This window comes from Liolophura sinensis, chromosome 9 (genome assembly GCF_032854445.1).
Source record: "Liolophura sinensis isolate JHLJ2023 chromosome 9, CUHK_Ljap_v2, whole genome shotgun sequence".
In the NCBI taxonomy this organism is placed as follows: domain Eukaryota; kingdom Metazoa; phylum Mollusca; class Polyplacophora; order Chitonida; family Chitonidae; genus Liolophura; species Liolophura sinensis.
The window spans coordinates 17,681,739-17,707,200 of NC_088303.1; the positions used below are offsets into that span (position 1 = coordinate 17,681,739).

The following is a 25,462-nucleotide window of genomic DNA, read 5'->3' on the forward strand; positions in this document are numbered from 1 at the left end:
CTGAGGAGAACAAGTTGTCGAATGTTGACAGTTTATCCACGGTAAAACAGCTTGTCCAATGCAGGTAGTTTGAGGAGTGAGGACTATTTGTCTAAGTAGTTGACTTGGTCCATTGCGGTTGGTCTATCTGGTGAGAACCACTTGTGGAATGTGGACTGTTTATCTTGGCGGAAGAGTTTGTCTGATGTGGATGGTCGGCTCGTTGAGAACAGTTTGTGGAATGAAGGCTGTTTGGTCTACCTGCTGAGAAAAGTACGACATTCTGTTTGGTGTGTCATTTTGTCCTTGTGCAGCAGTTTGTTCCTTGGCTTCTCCTTGGGAACATTGAGAAGACGAGTTTCTCAGGTAGGAAACTTGCTTGCTTCTGAGGACACTGTCTGTTGAGGATTGGAGTCTGCTAACTGTCTGCATGCATGGAACATATATAGTGGAAAACGTTATTAACTTTTGCCCTGCTCAGATTTCTACGTTTTCATCAGCTTCTCCCCTGTCATAATCGATCTGCCTGAGGGAGTTGAATAACGTATTAATTTCGCGCTTTTGACTCCAAACACTGTTTTGCAACTCTCAACCTAAGTTGTTCTAAGACAGTTAAGTTCAATCTTCCATCAAACTCGTAATCATGTAATCAACTGGTGTATAGGTTGCAACTCGGACCTCTGATTTAACCTTTACTATATCTATTAGTTTATCTTCGCTACACAAAGGTAAATAAGATAACCCCACAGTATGTAAACAATGAATTACTGTTTTCCGACCCAACAGGTAAAACCGACGTCTGTCATGTATATTTGCATACCATCGTTTGATACACGTTTGAGCAGTTATCGGACATATGCTGATCTGTCATCTGTCGATATAATGGAAAATCGGAAGATTTCAAGCAATGCAATGCTACTTAAAGGACACATGAAATGGAACCATAAAACAAAGATTATGTTTCCATGCCAAATGAAAAATTTATGCCCCGAAATTTTCGTTTACAAAATTTCATTTTGGGGGGAGTTTTATACCTGTTAATTACCCCAATTTACCCCAATTTTTCCGTCAACGGTCAGATTTTTTCAGAAATTACGTCATCGTTGATCTTCCTCGGACTGGGTGAACACCCCACGAAGTGCCCCGAGCCCGGTGAACCGTGTCGCTACAGTGTGCGCAAGGTGACATGTACACAGTCACTGCATGGCTTTCTTCGGGCCAGCTTAGCACCCACTCATACTGCATCTAAGTTTCGTTGTTGTCCTTCTTGTATGATTCAGAGGTAAGCAAGGAAGGATCAAGTCCATATGCTCAACGGGAAAAATCACAGGAAATCAACTAGACTAAAGATCTTCAAGACCAAAGACAGGTATCACATTTACCCCATCGGGGACTGATACATTCTTAGATTTATAATTACTCGATTGTGATTGCCTTCAAACGTCATCATATTGCGTGCAGTCATTCCCATACCTGCATGCTTATTGCAGTGTAAGGTAAGCCGTAATGCTACAGGCCGAAGTCAAATCACATGTGGTCTCCAGCTTCCGCTACCTTGTTTTGTCCTCCATTTGAAGAGAACAGCGGTTTGTTTTTAGGCGCTGGACGAATGCCAGATCCACAACAGGTGGACGATTCCCTTGTGTTAATATTTGCTTAATGAGAAGTTATAAGTGGGTGAGTGTACAGCGCCCTGTACTGAGAAGTCTGACATGCGGTTTTCTCATGCGCGGGAATTGTGACCCAGCTTCCGACAAGAGGGCAGCTGTACTTCTAACATCTTCAACATCTCTTTTCAATACCATATCAACATTATCAAGTGTTCACTGCTCATTAAGTATTTCACTTCTATGAATCAACTTCACCTATTGGTTAACAGCGCTGTAGCAGCCTAGCCACAGTGCCAACTACAATAAGGTCTGAGTGATTGGGAAGAATGGAATGCAACTGGTTTCTCCCTCCATACTTGAAACTTTATCACTTACAAAGTAATCTAATCTATTATAAAAGTGTGTGTGGTGGGGGGGGGGGGGGGGTGCACGTGTACACACAAAGGCATCTACATGTACCACGTTTAATTATTATACAGGGTTGTAAAAAAGTTTAGTGTATAGCCTTGTCATGGTAACGGACACGTCATATATTTCGATATGTGAGTTTTAAGGAAAATATCCCCAATAGTGTGAGGTGTTCTATGAGGTATAAATCTCATATGAAGGGTGGCTTGTATGTGTATCCTTCCTCCGAAAACTTCACCAATGTGCTGAAATTTTCACCAAAACCATCAGTTCTATAATCAAAAGTTGCATTTCTAAAATTAATTAATTCAAGAGGTTTGCAGCTATTTGCGGCAGAACCAATCACTCTGCCAAAGAAATTCCATGTACAAAAAAATGACTTGAATGAAAACGACTCTGGTGATGTTGAAAAATCCGCCAATGTAACGATACCTGATATCAAAACTTAATAATGTTGGTATTTTTAAACTTCTGGCGATTATACAAAACGAAATCAGAAAATAAAAACATGTTTCTCACAGAGCAAAAATTATTCATCTTGTCTGCTTTTAAACACATTTTCATAAAATCATCCACTGCTGTATTTGCAGATCGATTACGCCATTAGGTAACGCAATGCTCCACTGCTCGAAATTTCTGCATTATCCCACTCTGGTAAACAGATCAATGCAAAACTGTCTTTCATAGAAACATCGATGTGTCTTCAGCGACAGACAAATCTTAATCAATGTATCAACTCTCATTGACAACTCCTAACCCGTGACGTGTCTAAATTGGCTAATGACGTCAGCACAAAAAGATGGTGACGCTCGTCGTTAATGCCATGGCCACAAACAATCGTCCTGAACACTCCGATAGCAATTCATACTTACAACAGGTAAGGCGTTAAATCAAACGCCTGTCTCATCTCTTGATTTCACGAAACATATGTATATCAATGCTTGTCTGAAAGTGTGCTAGGTACAAGAAATGCCTTATATTTCTACAGGTGACGAAAATTGGCACAAGCTAACAGCACAATCCTGTGAGTGGTTCCATTCGAAAAATTTCGTATATCAACATATGCCTCCGTTTGACAAATGGTCCTGATGCTGTGCCTAGTATGTTGAAAGTAAAGCCTTTTTCGACGTGAAGGGTATTGGTTTGTTCTCTGGTGTATTTAATATTTGAACATTATCTCATATGAACCAGAGCACATACTTATCACATGTGCATCTGTCAGGTTTTGACTGGCAATAGCTAATCAGGCTGTATTGTCAATTACGCAATGATTACATGTGGCATGACAGTCCTGAAGCAGTGTTAGGGTATAGTGCAACTCTAACCTTGTCCTATCACGTCTCAGGCTTTATGACGTCTTCCACACTTGTATTCAACCTATAAAGCCCGATTAAATACATGGTGTTCACTGACCAGCACTGGAACCGATATTAACACAGCTGGCTGTTCAATAAACCTTCTACCTGCACAGACATACCACTACCTTTAAAACTTTCACTGCACACATTAAGCACTCCAAGGGCCACGTCTTAAGCGGGTTTTACGCAAACCATGCTAACGGAGCTGAACGGGGATGTCGGTCGACGCTCACGTCAGTAGCCAGTGAAGACAGCACGGATTGCTGGCTTCAGCACCTCGGCCGTGCGTCACAAAGCGAGGACTGATGTCCATACATTGTCAGCAGCAGTCGCCTCTGTACTGAGGCCCAGGACACAGACGGCTTTAATGATGTCTTGGATCCATAAGAAGAATTGATTCTGATGCTAGATGCTCTAAACAGAAAAGCACTGCATGCTGTATGGTTTTGGACTCATATAGTGGAATCTTGATCATAAACTAAAGCCATTCCGTATTGGACAATAGCGAACACTACAGGTCGCCTTGGTCAGATTATATACATGATGACCGGAAGAGAAAGGGAGAGACAAATAATGAGTAATATGGTGCATGGCTGCCTTAGAAGACCAGGCCGAGAACACCAGCACTGAGAGACAAGTGTCCACCAAGCTTACATTCATTTGCTATCTTCGGCTGTTGCATGAATGAGTGAGAGGGAGGTTTGCTCGGTGCTGTCTAGGCTCTGATGACTTGCTGATCGAACGTCAATGCTATTGGGTACATAGGCGACTGCGGATAAAGGCTTGGTGAAGGTGGCTCGCCCCTGCTCAGGCTTGCATAAATTTGCAGCATAAATTATGGATTTTCCTCTTGCACGCATGCAGACAGAGTAGTAGAGCGAGGCCAAACGGCTATACCTGCTTGGGGGAGGGGTGGGGGGGATATAAAATGTCAGTTGAGTGAGGCGGCGAGCAGCAAAGTTATCAATCCCGACTAGCTATCAGTGTTGTTAAATGCAAGCCTTTCATTGATCCCTTCAGGCTAATTCAAGATTTTACCCAGAGTTACCTGCATCTCGTTTGGGCGAGCGAGTGAGTGAGTAGTTGTTATTAAACCATGTTAATGAATTCACATTTTTTCGAGCAATATTTTACATCTGCGCTCATGTGAATATTATTGGACAATTTTAGTAATGTAACGTACAATGACTTGGCAACAGCCTCGTTAATACCTTGTGTCGTCGTAACATGTTTCAGTCCGTCGGTCGGTGTATTAAATGGATACAAGATGTAAGATCTTACAAATAACAGTTTCAGTCTGAAATAGGAGCACGGGTTCCTTGTAGTCAGCATTTGTACTCAATGAATTCTTTCACAAAAGACAAAGCGTTTTGACTTCAGAAAGCACCATTACTTATAGTTCATCTTCTAAAAAGCACCTTGTGCATGCCATGGTGAACAATGAAACCCTTGTTACAGTACAGTTTTAAGTTAAGGACTGACATAGTGCAATTGTGCCAAAACATACTGAAACCTTCCAAACCACCAAAATCTTGAATGTATTCTCACCATGAATCTGTCTTAATCAGCTATTTGACACACGAACGGTTGCAAAAGCAATAAAATTTGCACGGCGCGTTCTCTTTCTCTAATTATCTCCAGAGACGACATCTCACGCTAAATTATTTTCAGACAAACGCTCTACCCCAAGACCTACAATTTCTTTCTCACTAGCGATTTAATCACTTAAAATGCATGCTGACATAGGACTAAGCCAAACCAAAGATGTAACAGTTCAAAAGACCGTTTAATTCAGGTTGCCATCTTATACATTAAAAACATGAGTAATATAAAAGACTGTAGCATAGGGAGAGGAAAAAAAACAAGAGCGATGACTGTGGTAGTTGGCAAATGGTCATACGTAACCAGTGAAATACGGCCTCATGTGAATTTATCTCAGAGTTTTATTCTAAATGTTCATCCAGATTACATGCCTATCAAGTAAGCGAGCGTTTGCAAGCAACAAGAGTATAGCGACATCAAAAGGTGGATCTATCATCCTGGATATCAACCAGTTGGTACATGGAACATCCACATGCCGTCTGCCTGCATCCATACCAGCTTTGTTTACGACACGGCAGATGAACGGTTTTAGTAGAGCGTTTTGAAATAATGAATTCTACCAGACAGGTGAAGGAGTAGCGCCAACTGAAGCGGTTACATATGGCATTTTGATAATGTGTAGGGGGGAGAGGTTGGTGAAGAGCGGGATCCTGACAAGCACACAGTGCTGAAACAGCCAGCAAAGTTCAACGTCTGCTATATGAACCGCTTTACAAGCATTGCTCCAGCATACACGCCGAGCAAGAGGCTGGACTCGCCAGGGATATTTTTGGAAGAGTATCGATTTAGTATGCAGCTGAACTAGAAGAGAGGTTATCGTTAAAGGAGGAAGCAGGCCTCGCCACGGTAAGCCCACTGCAGCCTGTGTAGTGCGGGTCTAACACGGCACTGTTAGTACAACGAATTGGGAAGAGCTGGCTGGTTGGTTGGTTGGTTGGCTACCCGAATTATGGCGGTATACCATTTGGACACCGTCATTCCGGCAAACGTGCGATGGTGATGGTTGACGCTGATGAAGATTAGGGCACACTGTGACCGTGGGACCATCACTGAGAACGATCAAACCATATTCAAATCCTGTCGGAATTAATACAAACGCATTCCCCTTTTTTGAACAACGTTCTCCAAAATCTTCAGATTGTGGCTTCAAGCCATATATCCATTTTTCATGAATATATGCGCAACGATAACACTACATAATGTAGACACGCTTTTAACCTCATTTTGCACAAGCATATACTTTGTAGTCGGCTATGGCATGGGCGGGTGAGGCTGTTATTTAAATGTTACATTGATTACGTTCAAGGTTCCACTTTTATCGAGGCCACCGAAACCTCCGTGGCCGAGTGGAGCGTGCTAGTGCGGAATAATGACTCAGAAGCATATACTTTGTAGTCGGCTATGTCATGGGTGGGTGAGGCTGTTATTTAAATGTTACACTGATTACGTTTCAGGTTCAAATTTTATCGAGGCCACCGAAACTTCCGTGTCCGAGTGGCTAGCGTGCTAGTGCGAAATAATGACTCAGAAGCGTCTCACTACAGCGGTCGGTGCGAGTTTGTCCAGCTCATGCTGGCTTCGTCTTCGGTCGTACACTAGTCAATACGTCTATCAGCAACCTGCCCCGATATCCTCCAATTATATACTGCTGCCGCCCTCGTATGAGTCAAATATTCTTGAGTACGGCGTAAAACAACAATCAAATAAATAATTAAAATCAAATTTTACTCGACGGTTGTCTATGATAGATTCAAACCATTCACCTTGGCAGTAAGAAAGCATATGTATTATTCCACAGGCTTCACGACGCAATTCAAACTGCAATTGTATGTATTTTACCCATTATGTACATTTGGACTGCAAAGTGACCAATCGACAAAACATGGTCAGTTGGTGAATTTATTACCCTAATGTACAATACAAACGATTCACCAAGATTCACTCAGATACTGCTGTGTCTGTTTAGAAGCTCAAAGGACTTAAGAGCCAGCAAAGTAACAGTTAGCACTGAAAGAGCGGAATATCGACAATAAAACAATGATACAGCAGAACCACTGCAACATATAATGAGTTTTCCTGCATCCAAGACCTGACTGTACCATCGGCGAAGTGGCGCTATGCCATAATCATACATTCAATTCAGACAGACCAGTCGCATACAACTTGAAAATCTGGGAAAATGCGGCGTACTAGTTAAGACAAGAATCGAAAAGTAACACTGACTTTCGTGTTATCGCACGAGTAATAATAATTCGCTACGATGACTGGATGACTAAGAAATCTAAACTTTATACGCGAGATAGTTGCGAGATGATCTGTCTGAGAAGGTATCAACAGCTGCAGAAAATGAAATGCCAAGGAGACCCAGTTTCGGTCCAAACTAAGCCGCTAAAAGTAAATCAAAAAGTTAGCCTTCCATCCAGTGTGTAAGTGTTGGGAGTGGGGGGGGGGGGGGGGGGGCATAACTCCAGTGGATCGTCTAGGGCCATGTCCGTGTAAAGATGTTTTTATCACAGGTTGACATCACGCAGTATTTGTACCAAACTTTCGATGACAACACTTGTCAACACTTACCAACACTCCATTTGAACAAAAGATTCAAGGTACACTGATATCAGGCTAGAAAGTTTCGAGGTACGCTGACATCAGATTTTTTTTTTTTTTTTGATTGGTGTTTTACGCCGTACTCAAGAATATTTCCGGGGGAAACCCACGACCATCCGCAGGTTGTCGCTGACATAAGAGTGAAAAAAGCTGTTTCACCACAGGGGACGGAATGCGGTTGTCTATAACAATTCCTCGCCACAATTAACAATGACTCCAGGAGATATGGTTCCTCTTAAGCGATTCACCCAATATACTAGTTTGCCATCAGCAATAAATTATTTATCCCACGTATTACTGTTCAGGGATCGCGCATCACAGAATCTACTGCAGCTAACACAACACAGCCACTAGATGAACTCTAAACGCGATGCGACGTTGTGTGACGTGCACATTGAACATCACTTCCTATTTAAATCACACTTACCCTTTGATAAAGCTGGTGTGTGATCCTGTGGTTGCGCTACGTCCTTTGTGGGGTTTGGTCACTATATGTATATATATCTAGACATATATATATATATATATATATATATATATATATATGTACATGTTATTCAGACGTTATAAACTATTTTCCACTGGAAACCGTCCCTTGGTCCACAGGACTCATTTTATTTCTTTTTGCCATAGAGTGTGTTTCACGTTGTTCTAATATACTCGGTGTTACTGCTGAATAGAATATTAATGTCTCTTGAATGCTTCAAGAGACTTGTGGCAGACCACATGGACTTTATTCTGATGGGGCCCAAAAGCCCCCGAAAGTATACAGCAATTTGTCCATAACATTTGGTAAATCGGCCAACGGAGGGTTGTTAAAACAACCTTTGCCTTGGACATTACAAACATCCGTGCTGCTGTGTACCAGTTTCCAAACTACTTTCTAAACAACTGCCGGCGACGATCCACATTCCAGTTCATTACTCTCGCTCAGAAATTCAACGTAACATAGCTGAAGGTCACTGCAAAACGATGATAATTCTTCCGTGTGACAATCTAAGCATGGCCAAGGCACCCGAACTACCAATGTAGAACAACATCGTTCCATGCATATAAGGTTCAAGGCCACAATGCTGAACGGTACATTGTGAATCAGTCGGTTATACAACATTTTAACGGCATGAAATTCATGTCAAGACGGTTAAGTAGACGAACGAAATTATCAATACTTAACGATAATGCAATAATTCGCTTTGTATACATTTGGTCTGTTGCAAAAACTTAATGTCAGTTGGAGCTGTGGGCAACATCCAAAGTATCTTCATTTAGACAATCGCTTCATTAATTTACAAAGGTGTACACTTATATCCAGATGTCATTACCGAGAGATTGATTCACTGACTGATTTACTGTTGAACCCTTCACTCACGACCTTTTCACTTACACTACAAAACCTGGGTGTCTGGGCTGAACCAGCCGCCTTTGGAAAGTTGCTGACAAAATTTTCCGCCTATCTGGAGCGAATTAGGTATGAGTAAATTTGTTTTATTTTTGTCAATTTAGGACATGCGCGCGGTCCATAGGTGATTACAGTAACATTTGTTAGGCATTTCACCACTTGGTCTACCAGGCTGCCATCAGCAATGTGTCGAATTCCCAATGTCACATTATAGTCAGGGATTTCACTGCTAGGTCTACCAGACAGTCATCAACAATGAGTCGAATTTACAATGTCACATTATAGTCAGGCATTTCACCGCAAGGTCTGTCAGACTGCCATCAACAATGTTTCGAATTTGAAATGTCACACTATAGTCAGGCATTTCACAGCAAGGTCTACAAAAATGCAATCAGTACTGTGTCGAATTTACAATGTCTTAGGTCATATGGCCTCCACCGTCCGAGAATGTCAACGTTGTGTAAAAGCAACAGTTTTCAAGTCCGAGCGAAAATAAAATGAATTCAAAAACTTTATTTTGAAACTGTAATACTCTAATACAAGTTAACTGTCCTTTGCCTTTATGTTTTCAATACAGTGGTGTTATACCTTTACCGTATAATCTCTAAAATCAGACAACAACTGAACAAGTGAAGGGGATATATGCTGATTTGTTTGTAAACGTATAAAACGTATTTTGTCCCCGAACATTCTTATCATAAACTTTTATAAATACATACTTATTCTATACGAATACAAACCAGCTTAAGTGAGCCAGTTACGAGATGTGGAGAACTGCCCACAGTCATATGCTGGCAAAGACCACGTCTGACGCCCACAAACCACACTATTACCTAAACCACAACTCCCACACGAGTTGATCTGGGGCTTCACATCCAAACACATCTGACCCTAGAACATTCAACGAGTTCGTGGGAGAGGACACGTTTTCATCTTTCCTATAAACATGCGTCCTGTCTCCAGGATATGGTTAGAGACAAAAAGCATAAAACATGGACGGCACACGAACAAAACAAACAATGCAAAAACAGAAAAACAGTGCCTTTAGACATATGTAAAATCCCTTGGACAATGGTAAATCTTTCAGTTTTTTAATGGGCCTTCATCTGTCCATTTCTAAACATAACATACCGTATCCATGGGATGAAATTTACTCGTCTTCTGTTGAGCGTTTTAAGCTGACCGATTGATCTTTAAAGTACATTTAAATTTCCTGACTGTTCCTAAAATCTCACAACGACTTTTCCGCAAAAAATACCAAGTATTCTTAAGCTAATGACAAACACAAAAAGTACAGAAACGGATAGGTGAATGCAGTCAAGAATGCCCCTGCATGACGACTCTGCGAAACAACGTTTTTAAAGTAAGACCAACAATATCAAACCATAAGAACAAATTCTGTCCTACCAGTTGTTCCCCTATTTGAATAAACAGATAACGTAGATATTACAATGTCTGGATTCCACAGTCGAGATCTTCAGTTGATTATCAAATTCTTTTCTCTTCATATGGTAAAGATTGTGCCTTACTTCACCAGAATATTTTAAATGATTCACAATATACTGTAACCAATAGATTACTATAATATTATTGCTATTAGTATGTAAAAAGGTAATGGTCATATTAAAGCGTCAATGTTAATAAGGGGAAAAGATGCCACCGTATGGCAAGTATTATTTAATCATACCTACAGTACAATTTCTTTCTACATTGGCGAAAAAATCCTTTATTCAGTCACTAAAAGTAAGAGCAATGGTTACCATGACGGGCAATTACTAGACCATGTATCCTAAGTCCTGAAATAACGAGAAAGGTAAATTCTAAGCATCTCTCAACGTTCTGAAATTCAGCTAGGCGCCACCATTTACTGATATAAAACTGTTATCTGCCGGTAACTGAATGTCATAATGAAATATGAATGGGTTTCCGACACGAACATTTAATGTGTGCACAATGAAGGTATTACTAGAAAAGGTTGTATAATTGTAGTATAATGTTTCAGTCCTAAAACGCAGTACCTAACGCACGGCGCTATTTCTGTGCGTCTTAATTGACAAAGTAGGAATAATAGCTAATGCAAAAAACAGCATATAAATTCATGGTCACTGTCACTATAACACGGCTTTTTAAACTACCTAAAATATAAGCATGATATATCCACACTAGCAATTGCCGCAAAGGTTACAGCGGAGGATAAGGGATATCCGCATAAACAACGTAGAGGACAAGTACTCGCCTACTTTATGTATGCAAATTATATGTAAATTCATGGATGTAAAATAGAGCGTACATATGGTAATAAGGCCGTAAGGTTTAAGGGTTTAGGAAATTGGAAAAAGCCCGGAGGAAAGTGGACAGGGCCCGGGGGAAACTGAACAGGGCTTGGAAGAAACTGGACAGGGCTTGGGAGAAACTGGACAGGGCCCGGAGAAAGCCACGGTATGTCGCAACCGTAGCTGTATCGGCAGAAGCTCATTTCACCACGCATCCCCATTGGTTAAGGGCAACCCGACTTTCGGGAGAACACATCAAAAGTCTCGGCAAACACACGATACTAAACAACATGGATCCAAAATTACGTGGAGAAATGTCAAATGACCCCCAACCAACCCCCTCCGCATGCCAAGTCTCATTATGGACTATAATTAACCGTTCCGATGATACATGATGCATCCATGGCGGCTTGAACATTATCCATGGACTACGAATTTGAAATTTGATTTGGATGTCATGCCTAGAATATCTGCTGTCTTCCCTGCACAACTGAAAACTTGTGACTGATTCTCTCTTACATGTTGTCAGCTTTATATTTCTTAGATATACCTTGGGAAATGGTGTTTCTAGCTTGTTGTGGAAATCGTTACTACATTTATCGACTTGTAACGCCACTTCATGGCCTATGAATGGTGTACAAATGTCGGAAGTGACTCTCAAGATTAGAAAACTTCTCAAAGTAAACTATGCAACTAGACAATGGTCTACTTAATTTCAATATTGGTTAAGACTATTTACTCTGCGTCTACCTCTTCCGGAGACTGGGATATACAGAAAATGCCTTTTTACTGGAAAGATTAAAAACAAAGTTTGGTAAAGCCACCATGGAATATTCACGGGGTGTTCAGGTTAAGCCTTAATAATGAGAACATTAGGACTGGTTCACTGGAAGAAGCCGACAAGGCCTGCTTAAAACACTAGGCAATGGGCTTCCCTCTCCGAGTCAATACTGTGGATTTAAAGCCGTCTAAAGCGATATCGTAAAAATTTCCTAAAATTAGACGTTTTATAGGAATTCAACTCCGTTGCAACATCACTATGCCTTGGTATTTACGTCAGTAAATTCAAACGACCAATGCTATCAGATTCGTCCCGTTAAGATATTGAAGATCGCAAGATACGGCGTTCGCTTTGACGTCAGAGTCGTTCGACCATTTTTTTTTTTTTTTTTAAAAGCTGGTCGCCCGAGCTTGGTAAATGCAAACTACTTGCCTTTTATCGAAATTTAACGAAACCTTGGAAATAACTGGGTATATTACAAAACCTACTGCTCAACGACTCCCAATCATATTTTTGCTAATGCCGTATTTGGTACTATAACTACCTTATAACACACATTGTACTTTATGAGCACACACACAAAAAAAATTCCTTTAGAATCGGAATTACGGACCAATGGCCGTAACACCCAATTGTCTGGTATACTTTGGACTGAAAACAGGGCCGATATTGAACATACTGAGGGTACAGCCAGTGTACATATAAATTGTAACAGCATGGAGATATTAGCATGCCTTCTGTATAGGCCAGTAGATTTCAATGTAACACATGTGGCTTATCGATTCCACATCTCCCTCTCTCCGCTCTATATATATGCATATACACTGGTACATATTTGCACGCTCCATGGAAGAACATGCATAAATTATGACAATGAGTTAATACAGATTTCTATTACAAATTAATTCGTCAACACACCGGGATTCAGTCCATCGTGTGCTTTCTGGCTAGTCGATAAATGTAAACTTTAAGCCAGGTTACTATCTCCCTGTGAATCGAAAGCCGTATTTGGGTAACAGTTTGCCTATGAATGGATACTAGTAGGTAACTGAATTCTTGAGTATGACGCTTAACAACATTCAAATAAATAAATAAATAAATAAATAAATAACTCGTGACAACTTGATCCGGTGGTTTACGCCGTTTTCAAGAATATTTCCTTTAAAGGCCACCATTATGGTAGGAGGAAACCGGATAGAGCCCGGAGTAAACCACGACCATCCGCAGGTTGCTGTCAGACCTTTTCATATATGACCACAGAGGAAGCCAGCATGAGGTGGACGATCACAGCGACCGCGTTGGTGACAGGCTCATGGGTCATTGAGTTGGGTAACTATTTGAAGTCGCGACCTTGCCAAATCAGCGGGGACTTAAGGAAAACTGAGTATATAGCAAGAGGCTATATGTTTATGAAACAATACTTAATAAATTTTGGGCTGTCTGCTGGTAATAGCTGCAGTGACAGTATATGAAAACATCACCTGTAACTGGATCAACAATTCAACAGTACAAAACATTTTTGACAAATTATAGTCAACGGTCGAATGGTTTTCCTCAGATCTCCACCGTAGCTTTTCGCGCAAATCTATCTTCCATATTTTCCTCATATGCCCCATTTACGGGACTAATCATTCCGGTTTGAGTGATGAATTAAGTTTAGAATGACTGGTCAAGTCTTGAATAAACCCTGTTTTACTGTATTGGGCAAAATGCGATGAATCCACCATCCATTAACATTATGAGGGGAAGGGGAAGGGGGAGGAGGGGATTAGAGCTACACAGAAGAGAGAAAAACAATAGGTCGACGACCTAATCAGAATCTGCAGCTGTGGGATTATTTATATCCAAATTTACCTGTTAGATCCGCTGGAAAAACGGTAATGTCTTCAAACAAGGTACAAAGCTTAGAGGTGGTTTGAAAACAGTGACAAAAGCGTGTGTAATGAGTGTCAGGCATTATGTATAGAGCAGGATCTTCCAAGAAAATATCAGAAAAATCAGGAAGTTGAACGCTTAATTTATCTATTGACTTGATTGCTGTTTTACGCGGTACTCAAGAATATTTCACTTGTACCACGGCAGCCAGCATTATGGTGGGTGGAAACCGAGCAGAGCCCGGAGGAATTAATAGGTGTCTTAATATATCATTGATGAAGCACATGTTGTCCAAATTTTAATTCATAGGGATAAAAAATAAGCTCTACATTCCATTTCACATTGTGACTTAAACTTTGCTTTGTGGAATCGGCCCAAGGGCCTGGGATGATGAAGGTGTCTTAGATTTATGTTAGACAGCCTCAAAACAGTTCACTGCGTTAAAATTGCGACTTATATTAAGTATTTTTATTTAATTCTCCTAGTTGTCATAGACCTTCATTGAAATGAAAGGTCTAATTCTAAGACAGCTTCGTGACCCTGATCTTCGGCGGAGAGGATGGTAGTCAGCGCATACACCGATGGAAACGTTAAACTATGGACCTGTGTATTTAAGTAATGTGCGACAAAATGATGCAATTTTGGTTCAGTGTGAATTTGGATACACCACCGACTATACTGCTGTTGCTACAAAGGCAGGATTCAGGAATGTTAGAAATTCTGAAATCTTAAACATGAACTCATCCCTATCTAAACGAGAATTTGGGTCCAAGCTGTGCTATTTACTGACGTGACAATGTGTTTTTCATTACGTCCTACAGACAAAGTGATTACATAGTACACATGTATTACAACAGACCAAAAAAAAAAAAAAAAAAAAACCCACTAGAACTTGGATCAAAATAACTATATATTTTGAACGGGTCGAGAATATATCATTAGGTACCAGAGTACAATAAGGGCAAAGTATGTACAAAAATATATCATCGACCAAGCTATAGTCGTTATAGAGGTCTGTCCAAAAAGAATGGGCATCAACGGACAGGTTTTATTTCATAACATATTGTAATTTCAAGTGAGGAGATGAGCAGAAATCGTGCTTGGACATACAGATTTCTGTGTATTATTGACCGCTTGATATGCACTGCTAGTCAATAGTAAGCGAGTCGGCACAATTGGACAGTTTTGTTACAGAAATGTGTTGCCCGCACATGCTTTACGGTCGATACGTAAAATGAGTTATATATCCAGACAGGTAAGAGATCGGGTCAGAGGCTTGATTTCAGGTGAACAGAAACACCGTAATCGATATCTGCTGTTTGCTGATCTAACACAAGACCATAGGATTTACGATCTCCGAACATTCACTACTTTTCGTTGCACATGAACCGTCTCTCTACACAAAGAGACTATACACTGTGTGCAATAATTATTTCCTTAACAAAAACAAATACTTTCGATGGAAATTACTTATCTTTTGTTAGCATTCATATTTTGAGCTAGCACAAATCTAGTGTGGTTGTAAAAGAAGCAAATTAGTTTAACCCTCACACTGGCAGTGCTTTAGCCATATCCTGGTGGACATTTCTATGAAGTATCAGTGTAAACACTCTCGTAAGATAACGACTACGTCGAGAGTATCGCATACGCAGAGAACCCTAAACCTCCTGGAGACAGAAGTTTCACAATCAACTACAAGAATGAAATATTGTATGAGAATCAAAGAGAAGGTTATCCGGACTGATTTGAAGTTTCATCTGACAACGTGTCAGCTTTCTGTTTAAAACATTCTGGCAAACTTTCGGCCATACGACTACAGCTTTAAACTTTGTATAGGAAGTCGTATGTCAGATTTAGCATGAAATGTACACTGTAATTACGCATTCTTGTTTATGGTCTGGTGCATATTGTATTACTAATGTATGTAATTAAAAGGTTGGTGCAATTATTCATAGTAAAACAATCTGGACGGAAATTGTGTTCCCGGAGTAGAATTAAGACAGTATTTGTCAGAACTGTATACTGAGTCGTGAATTTCGAGCAACTTTAGCTGCTTCTGTCCAAGTTTGTTAATAGATATTTGTATCGGTGCTTACGGTGCAGTGTGTCTGATGACACATAGATTAGTTCTGGGTTGTAACATGTTAGTAATTTACGATTTATAATTTCTAGCTTGAGAACAGTGACAATCACTGAGGTCATCCCTTGACGTAGAAGGACTGAAAAAAGCAGGCACTGGTCTTTACAGCTCTAATAAGTGCTCACATATACACAGTATATGTCCATCTATGATCTGTTGTCAGAAGGCATTAATACGCAATGGCGAAGCTACATCTTATGGCCGAAATGTTCACATCTCTTCAAACCAAAATAAATTTGTTAAACGTCAACCGTTATAGACATTGAAATAAGTGTAATCAGATTGGTTTCACACGTTCTCAGCTTGGATGTGCATGTCAGTATAGTAGTGACTGAATCCAATTCATTCTTTGATGAAAATTAACCACTGCTGTGGCAAAGATATGAGTTAATATAACGCAGATTGCAGACTTCATCTGCTCACGTGCTCAGTTTGGATTAGAGAAAGTTGAGCACATCAAACGAATTAGAGTCTGAGAGACAAACTGCCACTGTTAGCTGTCCAAATATTTAAATTAGTGGTACAGCACAAAACCCTACACATGAAAGATTCAATTCAGGAGCCATCCAAATAAGAACCTCAAAATGGGAGTCATCCCAATACGAATCGTCGCTGTGGGAGTCGTCCAAGTAGGAACCGTCAAAGTGGAAGTCATCCAAGTAGGAACCGTCAAAGTGGAAGTCGTCCAAGTAGGAACCGTCAATGTAGAAGTCATCCAAGCAGGAGTCGTAAAACTGGGAGTCATTCAGGTAGCAATCGTCGGTGTGGAAGTCATCCAAGAGGGAAATAATCAAAGAGGGGGACATTTAAAAGTAAATCAACGTAGAATAATGCTGAGAATTGTTATGCTAAAATAGTTCACACAGAAAGGCCTAACCATAGGTAATAAACAAACAATGTGCTAGCTTGTGAGAGGTATGATAACTAGTTACGATTAGGTTCTAATTAGGTCATCTGATACACTGATTCCAAGCTATGATGTCTGTCTCATATATTTTCACAGGGACAACATTATCCACAATCCATTAATCCCTAATCCAAAGAATACATTCAGGTTCAACTCCAACCATGTCACTTATTTAAGTACTATTCGCTCTCGGAGCCAGACGACACGTTATTTCAGCTGACTGCAACCAAGGTGTATTCTTACGCAAAATGACCCAATGTTAGCACTACATCTGCATGTCCCTCAGTACCCCCAGAATCATGCAGATGTTTGCTTCGTACACACACTTCAACACTTCAAAGTACCATTACTAGTTGCAGGAAAAAGAACAAGGAAGAGAACAGAAGACATCTTGAGTATCGGAAGGTTTTGTCGTTGCGCCAGACTGATAACATAAATATTTTCTGAACAGTGCTTTTATACACCACTGAATGCAGTACTCCTAAATCAACGCTTACAATGGCGAGTTGTCTCACTTCAAAGCTGTTAAATGTTTTCGGTCATTAGGAACTGGGTGAAGTGGGTATGCTCTGAGTTCTCACGTTTTAACACAAAAAGCATATCTAATACCAATACAGGACACACTATACGAGCTTCCGGATTATTTATGCTTAGTTGAGATCATTCAGAGATTACAGAAGCCAGTTGGGTATGTTTCAAATTCTGTAAGGGGAATACTATGGACAAGATGGCACACCTATACTGCAAGAGACCAATAGCAGTTTTGTAATTTTGACTATATTACACTAAAACAGATATGCAGCCTTGAACAATATGTTTGAAGAAATCCACCGACTACAACTAAGCAACATGTGAAAGTATTTTACTGCCATAAACCTCCAAGATAACAACGGCTAAAACTGCACAATACTTAACCGGAAACGCGGCCATGACAGTTCGTTCTCAGTTTGACTATTATAGGCGTTGCTGTCTATCTCATTGCGTTAAACGTGATGTAAAAAGAATGTTACAATGTATGGCCAGCTGAAGACGGTTTTCTACACTTTTCACCTAACTATATACCAAGGACACATCAACGAAATGCATATGCATGCTTTAAGTTCCTTCTCAAAACGAAACTTTCACACAAGCAGCCATTTTGTTATCAGTACCAATGGTTATGTACTGTTCACACAAAGGGCGACCTACAGCATATGTTGTCCGCGAACCATCATTATCAGTGCACTGATTTTACACCAGCAAGATAGGAGGCAATATTATCCTGACACATCGGGAAAATTATCGTTGTCAATTATAAACACGCGAAGCCAGCGATACCATCTGAACATTACCCCCACGAGTTCAGTATTGCATAGGAAACAAATCAAAAGATGACGAGCACTTTTATTACGTCAGAAATATGTTAATGTGGTGTTCTACATTGCTCGGCTACGCATCTCAGATATGTATGAAGCCTGTTTATAAATACACCTCTTTATCGAGCCACGCTGAATCTGAAATAACCATTTACATATTTAGCAAACAAAACAAATATCAGATGCAAAAGTCAAGCACCTGGAGGTGAATGGGATGCGCTGTTCCTTAAAGTTTAACCAAACTATATGTATGTGACCCTGTAACATCTGCGCGCTGTTTATTATTAACTTCATCACATCCAGCGCAATATGAGTACTTAGCACATACCAAACAGAAAACAAAAAGCAAGGATATGTGTATTTTTAAAGACGTCAGTTAAGCACACTTAGGGAGATATACGCCAAATCTTACAGGTGAACGTATTTTGTTTATTGCACTGAAGCTCCAGTTTCTTCGCAAGGAGCAGGAGGTGATAAACAACATGGGCTAAATGGGGGAAATGCTGATTCTTGTGGGTTTCTGAACGTTTAGTGTGCTCCAGAGTACTAAATCTGAATATAATACATATTCTGGTTACTTTTCCAGAAAGAGGGTCTTATCTAAAGCTTTCTTTTTCATGTCTGATAGTAAAATCTTATCCAAGACTATCTCGCCTGGGTTAAATACTCTTTATTACACCTCCATTACTCTCCTCACCTGACCATGGCAACACTGTAAAGCTATGGATTCATATTTGAAAATGGCAAACTATTATTCTGCTTTGAACTCATTTTATCTACAGCAACACTGCTTTTCTCCGGTATATATTCCCTCATAAAGGTTCTTTTTTGACCTGCCGACTTGCTGATTTTTTTTGTTATCATGACGGATTATATACACAATTTAAATCAGTGACTTTTAATATGTTGCCATTAAAATCAGTCCATATATTGTCACCTAATTCTGTTTAAGCTATGCCGCTAGGGCAAGGGGCGTGCAATTTGATACTATTTAAGCATTCACAGTTAAAATTAAACCATAACAAGAGGCCGTATTCCACGGGTTATGTGTGACCATTTATTAATTATCACACTGTCGTCGCTGCTGTGGTTTTGCTCTCTGGCTATGCTGTAGTGTTTTATACAGTAACAGTTTTATTATAAACGTCCAAGGGTTTGTGTTGAGGTGAGAGACGTCTATCCATGACAGACGATAAACCTACGGGATAAGCTGTGACGGTCACCTGACTTAGGAAGGTGAGGTGATACCTTCCACAGATAGATACCAGTAGGTGGAGTAGGGGGCACTCTGACAACAGATTGTGTTACCCGATCAATGGGGAAGCATACTGTGATGTCAAAAAGGGTGGGACCCACAGGTGAGAATGTGCATGGCAGAGGGTGGCAGTACAAAATGCGGGTGTTGGGTTTTTTTGGGGGTTGGGGTGGGGTAGGGCAGGGGAGGATAGAAAGAGAAATGGATATGAAACCTGAACTATACAGTATTACCCAAACGGTTCCTATAGTAACATAGTAACACTTAACAATTACGTCATACTGACTGATACACATATCGAAACGTGGATACGGGTGCAACGCATGTGAAGGGTTAATCTAATCTACTACAGGGGAAACACAGATCTGTATTTCAGTTCCAACCTGAACGCAAGAAATTTGCATATATTCATACATCGCCTTTATGCCTACGGCTCATTAAACTATGCTCAGAAATAATATAAAAAATATTCATGCGGTTCGTAGCTATCTTAGAATTATTTTTGCTCTAAGTGGCTGCAAAAATGCAAAGCAGCGAGTGGTTTTCAATGACTGTATAAATACCATGGTGGACGTAGGAGATAAACTGGAATATTTATAGAATATGAATGGTTTGGTGGCGTACATTCGTGGACAGCTGTATATGGTGTTGTGGCGTGCTTAGCAAACTATCTACCAGATAAAGCTAGAGGAATCGGGTATCCTATGCTCTCCACTCCAATTGGACACATAGGTATTGCACGGACTGTTAACATAACCTGAGCCTTAGACAAAAGCATGCCCCCCCCTACCAACCCCAAACACCCACCCACCCATGACCTCACCTCATCCTCACCCCTGTACAAATTATAGCCAGCTCACAATAAATCATCGATCAGCATAATGGCCTTTTAGCCTTTGGGTAATATACAGGTATATTTAATGATATTCCATTCAAGTGCGCTATTGGTTTTTTTCGGCCAGACAGACCATGTGACTCGCAAATTCCCGTTTGCTGCGATTCTCCAATATTACAAATCTCGCGTGACAATGCGTGAAAAGCAGATAGTGCACCAAACCCCGATGTTTCAGATTTTGCTTTGTAGCACCAACTACGTGGAATCCTTATCAAAATTTCACACATTATATATATTTGCCCTTGATACCAGTGCACGTGCAATGAGATAAATGTCTGCAAATAAAACCACAATCGAGAACGCTTAGCACACTGAGAGTGTATAGGCCTACATACTCTTAGTGGTAATACACTAGAGTGTTTAGCCCTCCTTCAAAAACGTCGCAGACAGTTATTTGGTAGATTGGACTGGGTAGAACGTGGATTTCGTGCGTCAAGTGGTCAGCACATGGTTTGCAACGAAAACACAACCATGGTGACAAATGATCAGCATGTGCAAACCATGCAGAGAAAAAGTGAGAGAGAGACTGGCTGGGTAGCCGACAAACAAAGGGTCAGGCAGACAGCCCGTCCATCAGAGTTGGTCGTGCAACGAACGGGAGGCAAAAATCGAACTGGTCGCCTTCTCTACGCGAGTAGCTCCGAGTCGGCGAACTGCTCTATACACCGTCTGGGCCCGGCACAGCAAAATTATACTCCAGATAGGTCTATAAATAGCACAAGGCTAAAATCGCTTAATACCGCATCATATTTTGGCCAGCCCGACGGCCTGAAGTATACCTTGATCAAAAAGGAATGCACATGTGTTAAATTTGAGAAACCCGTGAATTTTAGCTCGAGAACTGAGCCTCGCTGATATCGACTGAACAAGGCTCGGCCACCATCTTGAATTAGCTAATGACTGCTTTATGCGTATACTGTATAATTTATGTAAATCTGTATGTGTGAGAGACATTCCGCTGTTGTGAAGGGTGCAACGGTAAATGAACAACTACAACAGTTGCTTTCATGAAATCAGACCCTACAGAGGCTACTAGTGGATAGTTTGGTGTTTTTTTCTCGGCTGTAAGCCGGCATATTGCCCATGGACAGACGGTAACCTGGAGTCCATTCATCCACAGCCCGCTATTCTTTGCTCGACTGCCAGCGTCAAGCTTCAAAGCGGTACAGCAGACTAGCACATACTTCATCATTCATGTAGATTACCAGACGAACTCTAAGTAAACAGAATTTATATTCTTAACACTTGTTCATTAATATTCTGATTTTATTACCGTCTTCTTGAGATAAAACCTTAATGGCGGTTGGGGTTACTACAAACAGCAGAGCAATGCACTCTCAAACACCTACACTGAATATAATACATATGTACACTGCAAGACACAGCTAAATTTCCACAGCCTCCTTACGAACGAAGTATACTGGACACATACGATTAGACTACATGGCTTGGTCTATGTGCAATACAGAATAAGTGGAGCAGATATACTTCTATCATCGACCAAGCTATAGTCGTTATACTGGTTAATATAGAACACATACATAATCTTTCTGTATCTGACACGCAATGTCCACATATCATCACTTCTATGTATAGCATATACAGACGGTAGCAATACCCGTAATGTGTGTATGTATATAAATATACACACTCATGAGCGAATTAATGATTTTGTTCTTCCGAAAAAACGATCTGGAGATCTGGTTGAGCTATTGCTGATCAGAGCCATTGAACTGTGTGATTGAGCTGTCACAATGAATAAAAACGCCAGGTTAAGTGAAAAGAGCTATGTGTATTAGTACACTGTCAACCATCTAATATTACATTCGGAATCCAGTCGTGGTGTTGGATGTGTGTAGAGTATATAATGCGTGTACATATACATGCGTGTGTGGTCTATGTGTGTATGCGGTATTGTCTTTCGACGGGCCTGTTGTCATAAAATCATACACAAGCACGCGCGCACAGTGGACAGGTACGAACAGGTTACATTTAATTACATTGAATTAACCATCCTGTTATGACAATCAAAGACTCTTACTTCATTTGTTTGACTATAGTGCTCTTTCCCGATTCGCCGGCACCTAATTTAGAAAAGCAGAAAACCATATAGAAATAAATTAGTGGGAAGAAATTGGGGGGGTAGGAATTATACGGAACAAAAGTATATACAAACATGTAGATATTATACACACACATAAATATACGCATATGTTATATACATATAAAAGCACCTACTTTACATCGAGGTTTGAATGTTAAGCTGTGTATTTTAAAACTTCCAATGTGACATCTTATAAATTTTAACTGATTGCACTTTACGAAAATTACAACATAGAGATTAAGACTGGGTATATATAATGATGACTGGAGAATTAACAATATTTCTGAAGGAGCACACAGTAAGGCCATGAATCATTGAACAGATCGACATAATAGAAGATGTGGAGAAGAGTACTGGGAGTAAATGCTGAGCATCCATGCTCTACGCTCCACAGTATTGCTGGCATACACAAGCCCGTGCTAATGGCTGTACCAACATGGCCGCCGCTGACGTATATGAGCTCCATCCTTAAGCTGAACAGCTCACTTAAACACCAGAGCGACGGACGAATATAAGGGTGGGAATACTGTAGGGAGAGGATTCCAATGGGCGCACTTACCTAAAAGCAATAATTTAATATCTTTTGCAGCCTGTATTCCGTCTTCTTTTAGATTTTTCTCTATGGCTTTGCTCCTTTCCAGAGCGGCTCGCTCCTCGGCGCTCATTGTACATCCCATCTTGGCGTCCGGTTATACTGAACAGGTACAATCCCTAAGCTCGGTTGTAGGGCGACCGGCCCCCGTCAGCGTCCTGGAACACTACCTACCTCCACCCTGACGATGGCAGGAGAGCCAACGGCACAAACTATTTCCCTGTAGATCTCCTATCCAACGGAGCACTCTCCCAATATCAGCTCTTTTGTCAGCATCTGCATACAAGCTCCACTCCTCGACCTGCTAGCCGTGAATAGGCGAGACGCGGCGGTCGACTTGTCTAGCAGTGTCACTGGGCAGTCCCTATATCCAGTCTCTGGCAGATCCGCACTGCCACTCTCCTGTCAACCGGCACGATTTGGTGGGAATTTTCATCCAAATAGTCTGCGAAATACCACTCCTTTCCGAAAGAAAAAAAAACAATGAGCACAGAAAATCGGCACACCGCTGATATTTTTGGTCTTGCCGGCGCTATCCTATATGGTACCTCAAGACCGAGTACTGGTAATGGTGACTTGGCTTGTAAACCTCTGCATTCAGGATACCTTACATTTGGTGAGGCTGCGTAAAACCGACCAGCCTCTTTCCACTGTAGAGCTGTACAAAGTAATCCAAGCACATTAGTATGCGAGCATGAGGGTCCACATGTGACGTCACCACCAGCACGGGCTACACCAGATGCAATGTAATATTCTAAACATCTACTGATTCAAAAATTATGAAAATGACATAGCCGGGGAAATCAAGGCGCGGGTACCACGCCTCAGTCAGAGGAAATCGGCGAAGAGGCGAGCTTATGGCTGGATATTTCGGGGCTAGGGGCACATGGCGGACCGACAAGCTGTGTAGCCTTAAAGCTTTCAGGATTCCCTTTATTAGCTTTGTTTGATTCGTGGGCTCTTTTTCCCTGGGTCTGTACTCCCACCCCACCCCTCAGGGAGCCCGACCCTTATCACGGCTTTTGTCAATGAGCGGTGTTCGACTAGCGGTAGGCATGCCATTTCACCATGGTAACCATTTAACCTCGTGCATATCACAAAAGGCATGGTTTTAGGCCAAATTCGGGAGTATCCCCCACTTGCTAGGAAAGGTGAGACGGGCGCACGACTGAGGCGCCCAAATTTTATACACACATATATAAATGGATCAATAGTCAAGTTAAATGTAAAACCACAAAACAAGGTACGGTGTCTTGTATCAGCGTGAACAAGCATGTATGTCTGCTTGTGATATACGTATATATACAGTGTGTATATGGCAGCACATTTGTATGTGCAGGAACGAAGCTTATACAATATATTTGATCGACTACAATTGATGTACAGATAGTAAGTATCTGAGACATATGTGGGTATTTACGGGTAAAACTGGCAGATAACTGACCGTAAAAAGTCGAAAGTACCTGTAATAGCTGTGACAGTGCAATGCGCACAGGTGTGTTACTAGAACAGGTGTGACGTGAGCGAGATAGAAAGCGGTGAAGATCAAGCCAGCCGGCCTCTCTGACAGCTGGACAGATATATATACCACTGTATATAAAATCGTATAATGAGACCCCCAACCACTCAACCTGTATTAAACCTATGTTAAAGTGCATTATGTGTAATTTAAATTTCTGACAGCCGTTTCACAGTTCACCAGACACACTGTATGTGATAACTTATACTCGCGATTTTAATCGAAAAACTATGGTGAGTGGGTTTTAGGCATAGTCAAGTAATCAAATTCTTGACATTGTACGTTAATGGATGGAAGTATTGTTTCCGTGCAGTCAGCTTATAACTTTAAAATTTGCAGAAATAATACTGGCATCTTTTTACGCAGCTATTAAGTACACAAATTAATAGGTAAAGATTTTCAGTGTTATTAATCTTTCTTCTTCAAATGATTATTTTAGTGTATACAGTATTTTAAACGCAAAAAGTGTTGGACGAGGCAACAGAATATCATTTATGAATATCAGCTATAAATGTGTAAAAACAATCACTGTGACGTTTGCTTTGAAAAAAAAAATGTTCCAAATGGGCTTCACGTCTGCAATACTTTGCATTGATGTCCTTTCGGAAGTATCACTACGTCACCAAGACAAACCACCAAACTTCGCTTATTGAAAATCAGGGAGTTAAAAGCGTTTCTAATAGCTAACACCTGCGATTCCCTAACGAAGGGTAAAAATATACTGCATGATTCAAACAGATAAAGCCTTGAAAACTTAGCACCTTTATCTTATTAAATGCATTTGTTATGTGACGTCAACAGTTCAG

At 40.7% G+C, this 25,462-nt stretch overlaps 1 protein-coding gene across 1 annotated transcript in view; it reads right to left on the reverse strand.

The window, feature by feature from the left end:
* LOC135475557 (guanine nucleotide-binding protein G(o) subunit alpha-like) overlaps window positions 1-23,809 on the reverse strand; it is a 38,931-nt gene extending 15,122 nt beyond the window's left edge. The window contains 2 exon segments of the mRNA XM_064755483.1: window positions 22,483-22,525; window positions 23,105-23,809. Of these exon segments, the coding sequence (XP_064611553.1) occupies window positions 22,483-22,525; window positions 23,105-23,222 (161 nt within the window). The 5' untranslated portion in view covers window positions 23,223-23,809.
* Window positions 23,810-25,462: the final 1,653 nt, after the last annotated feature.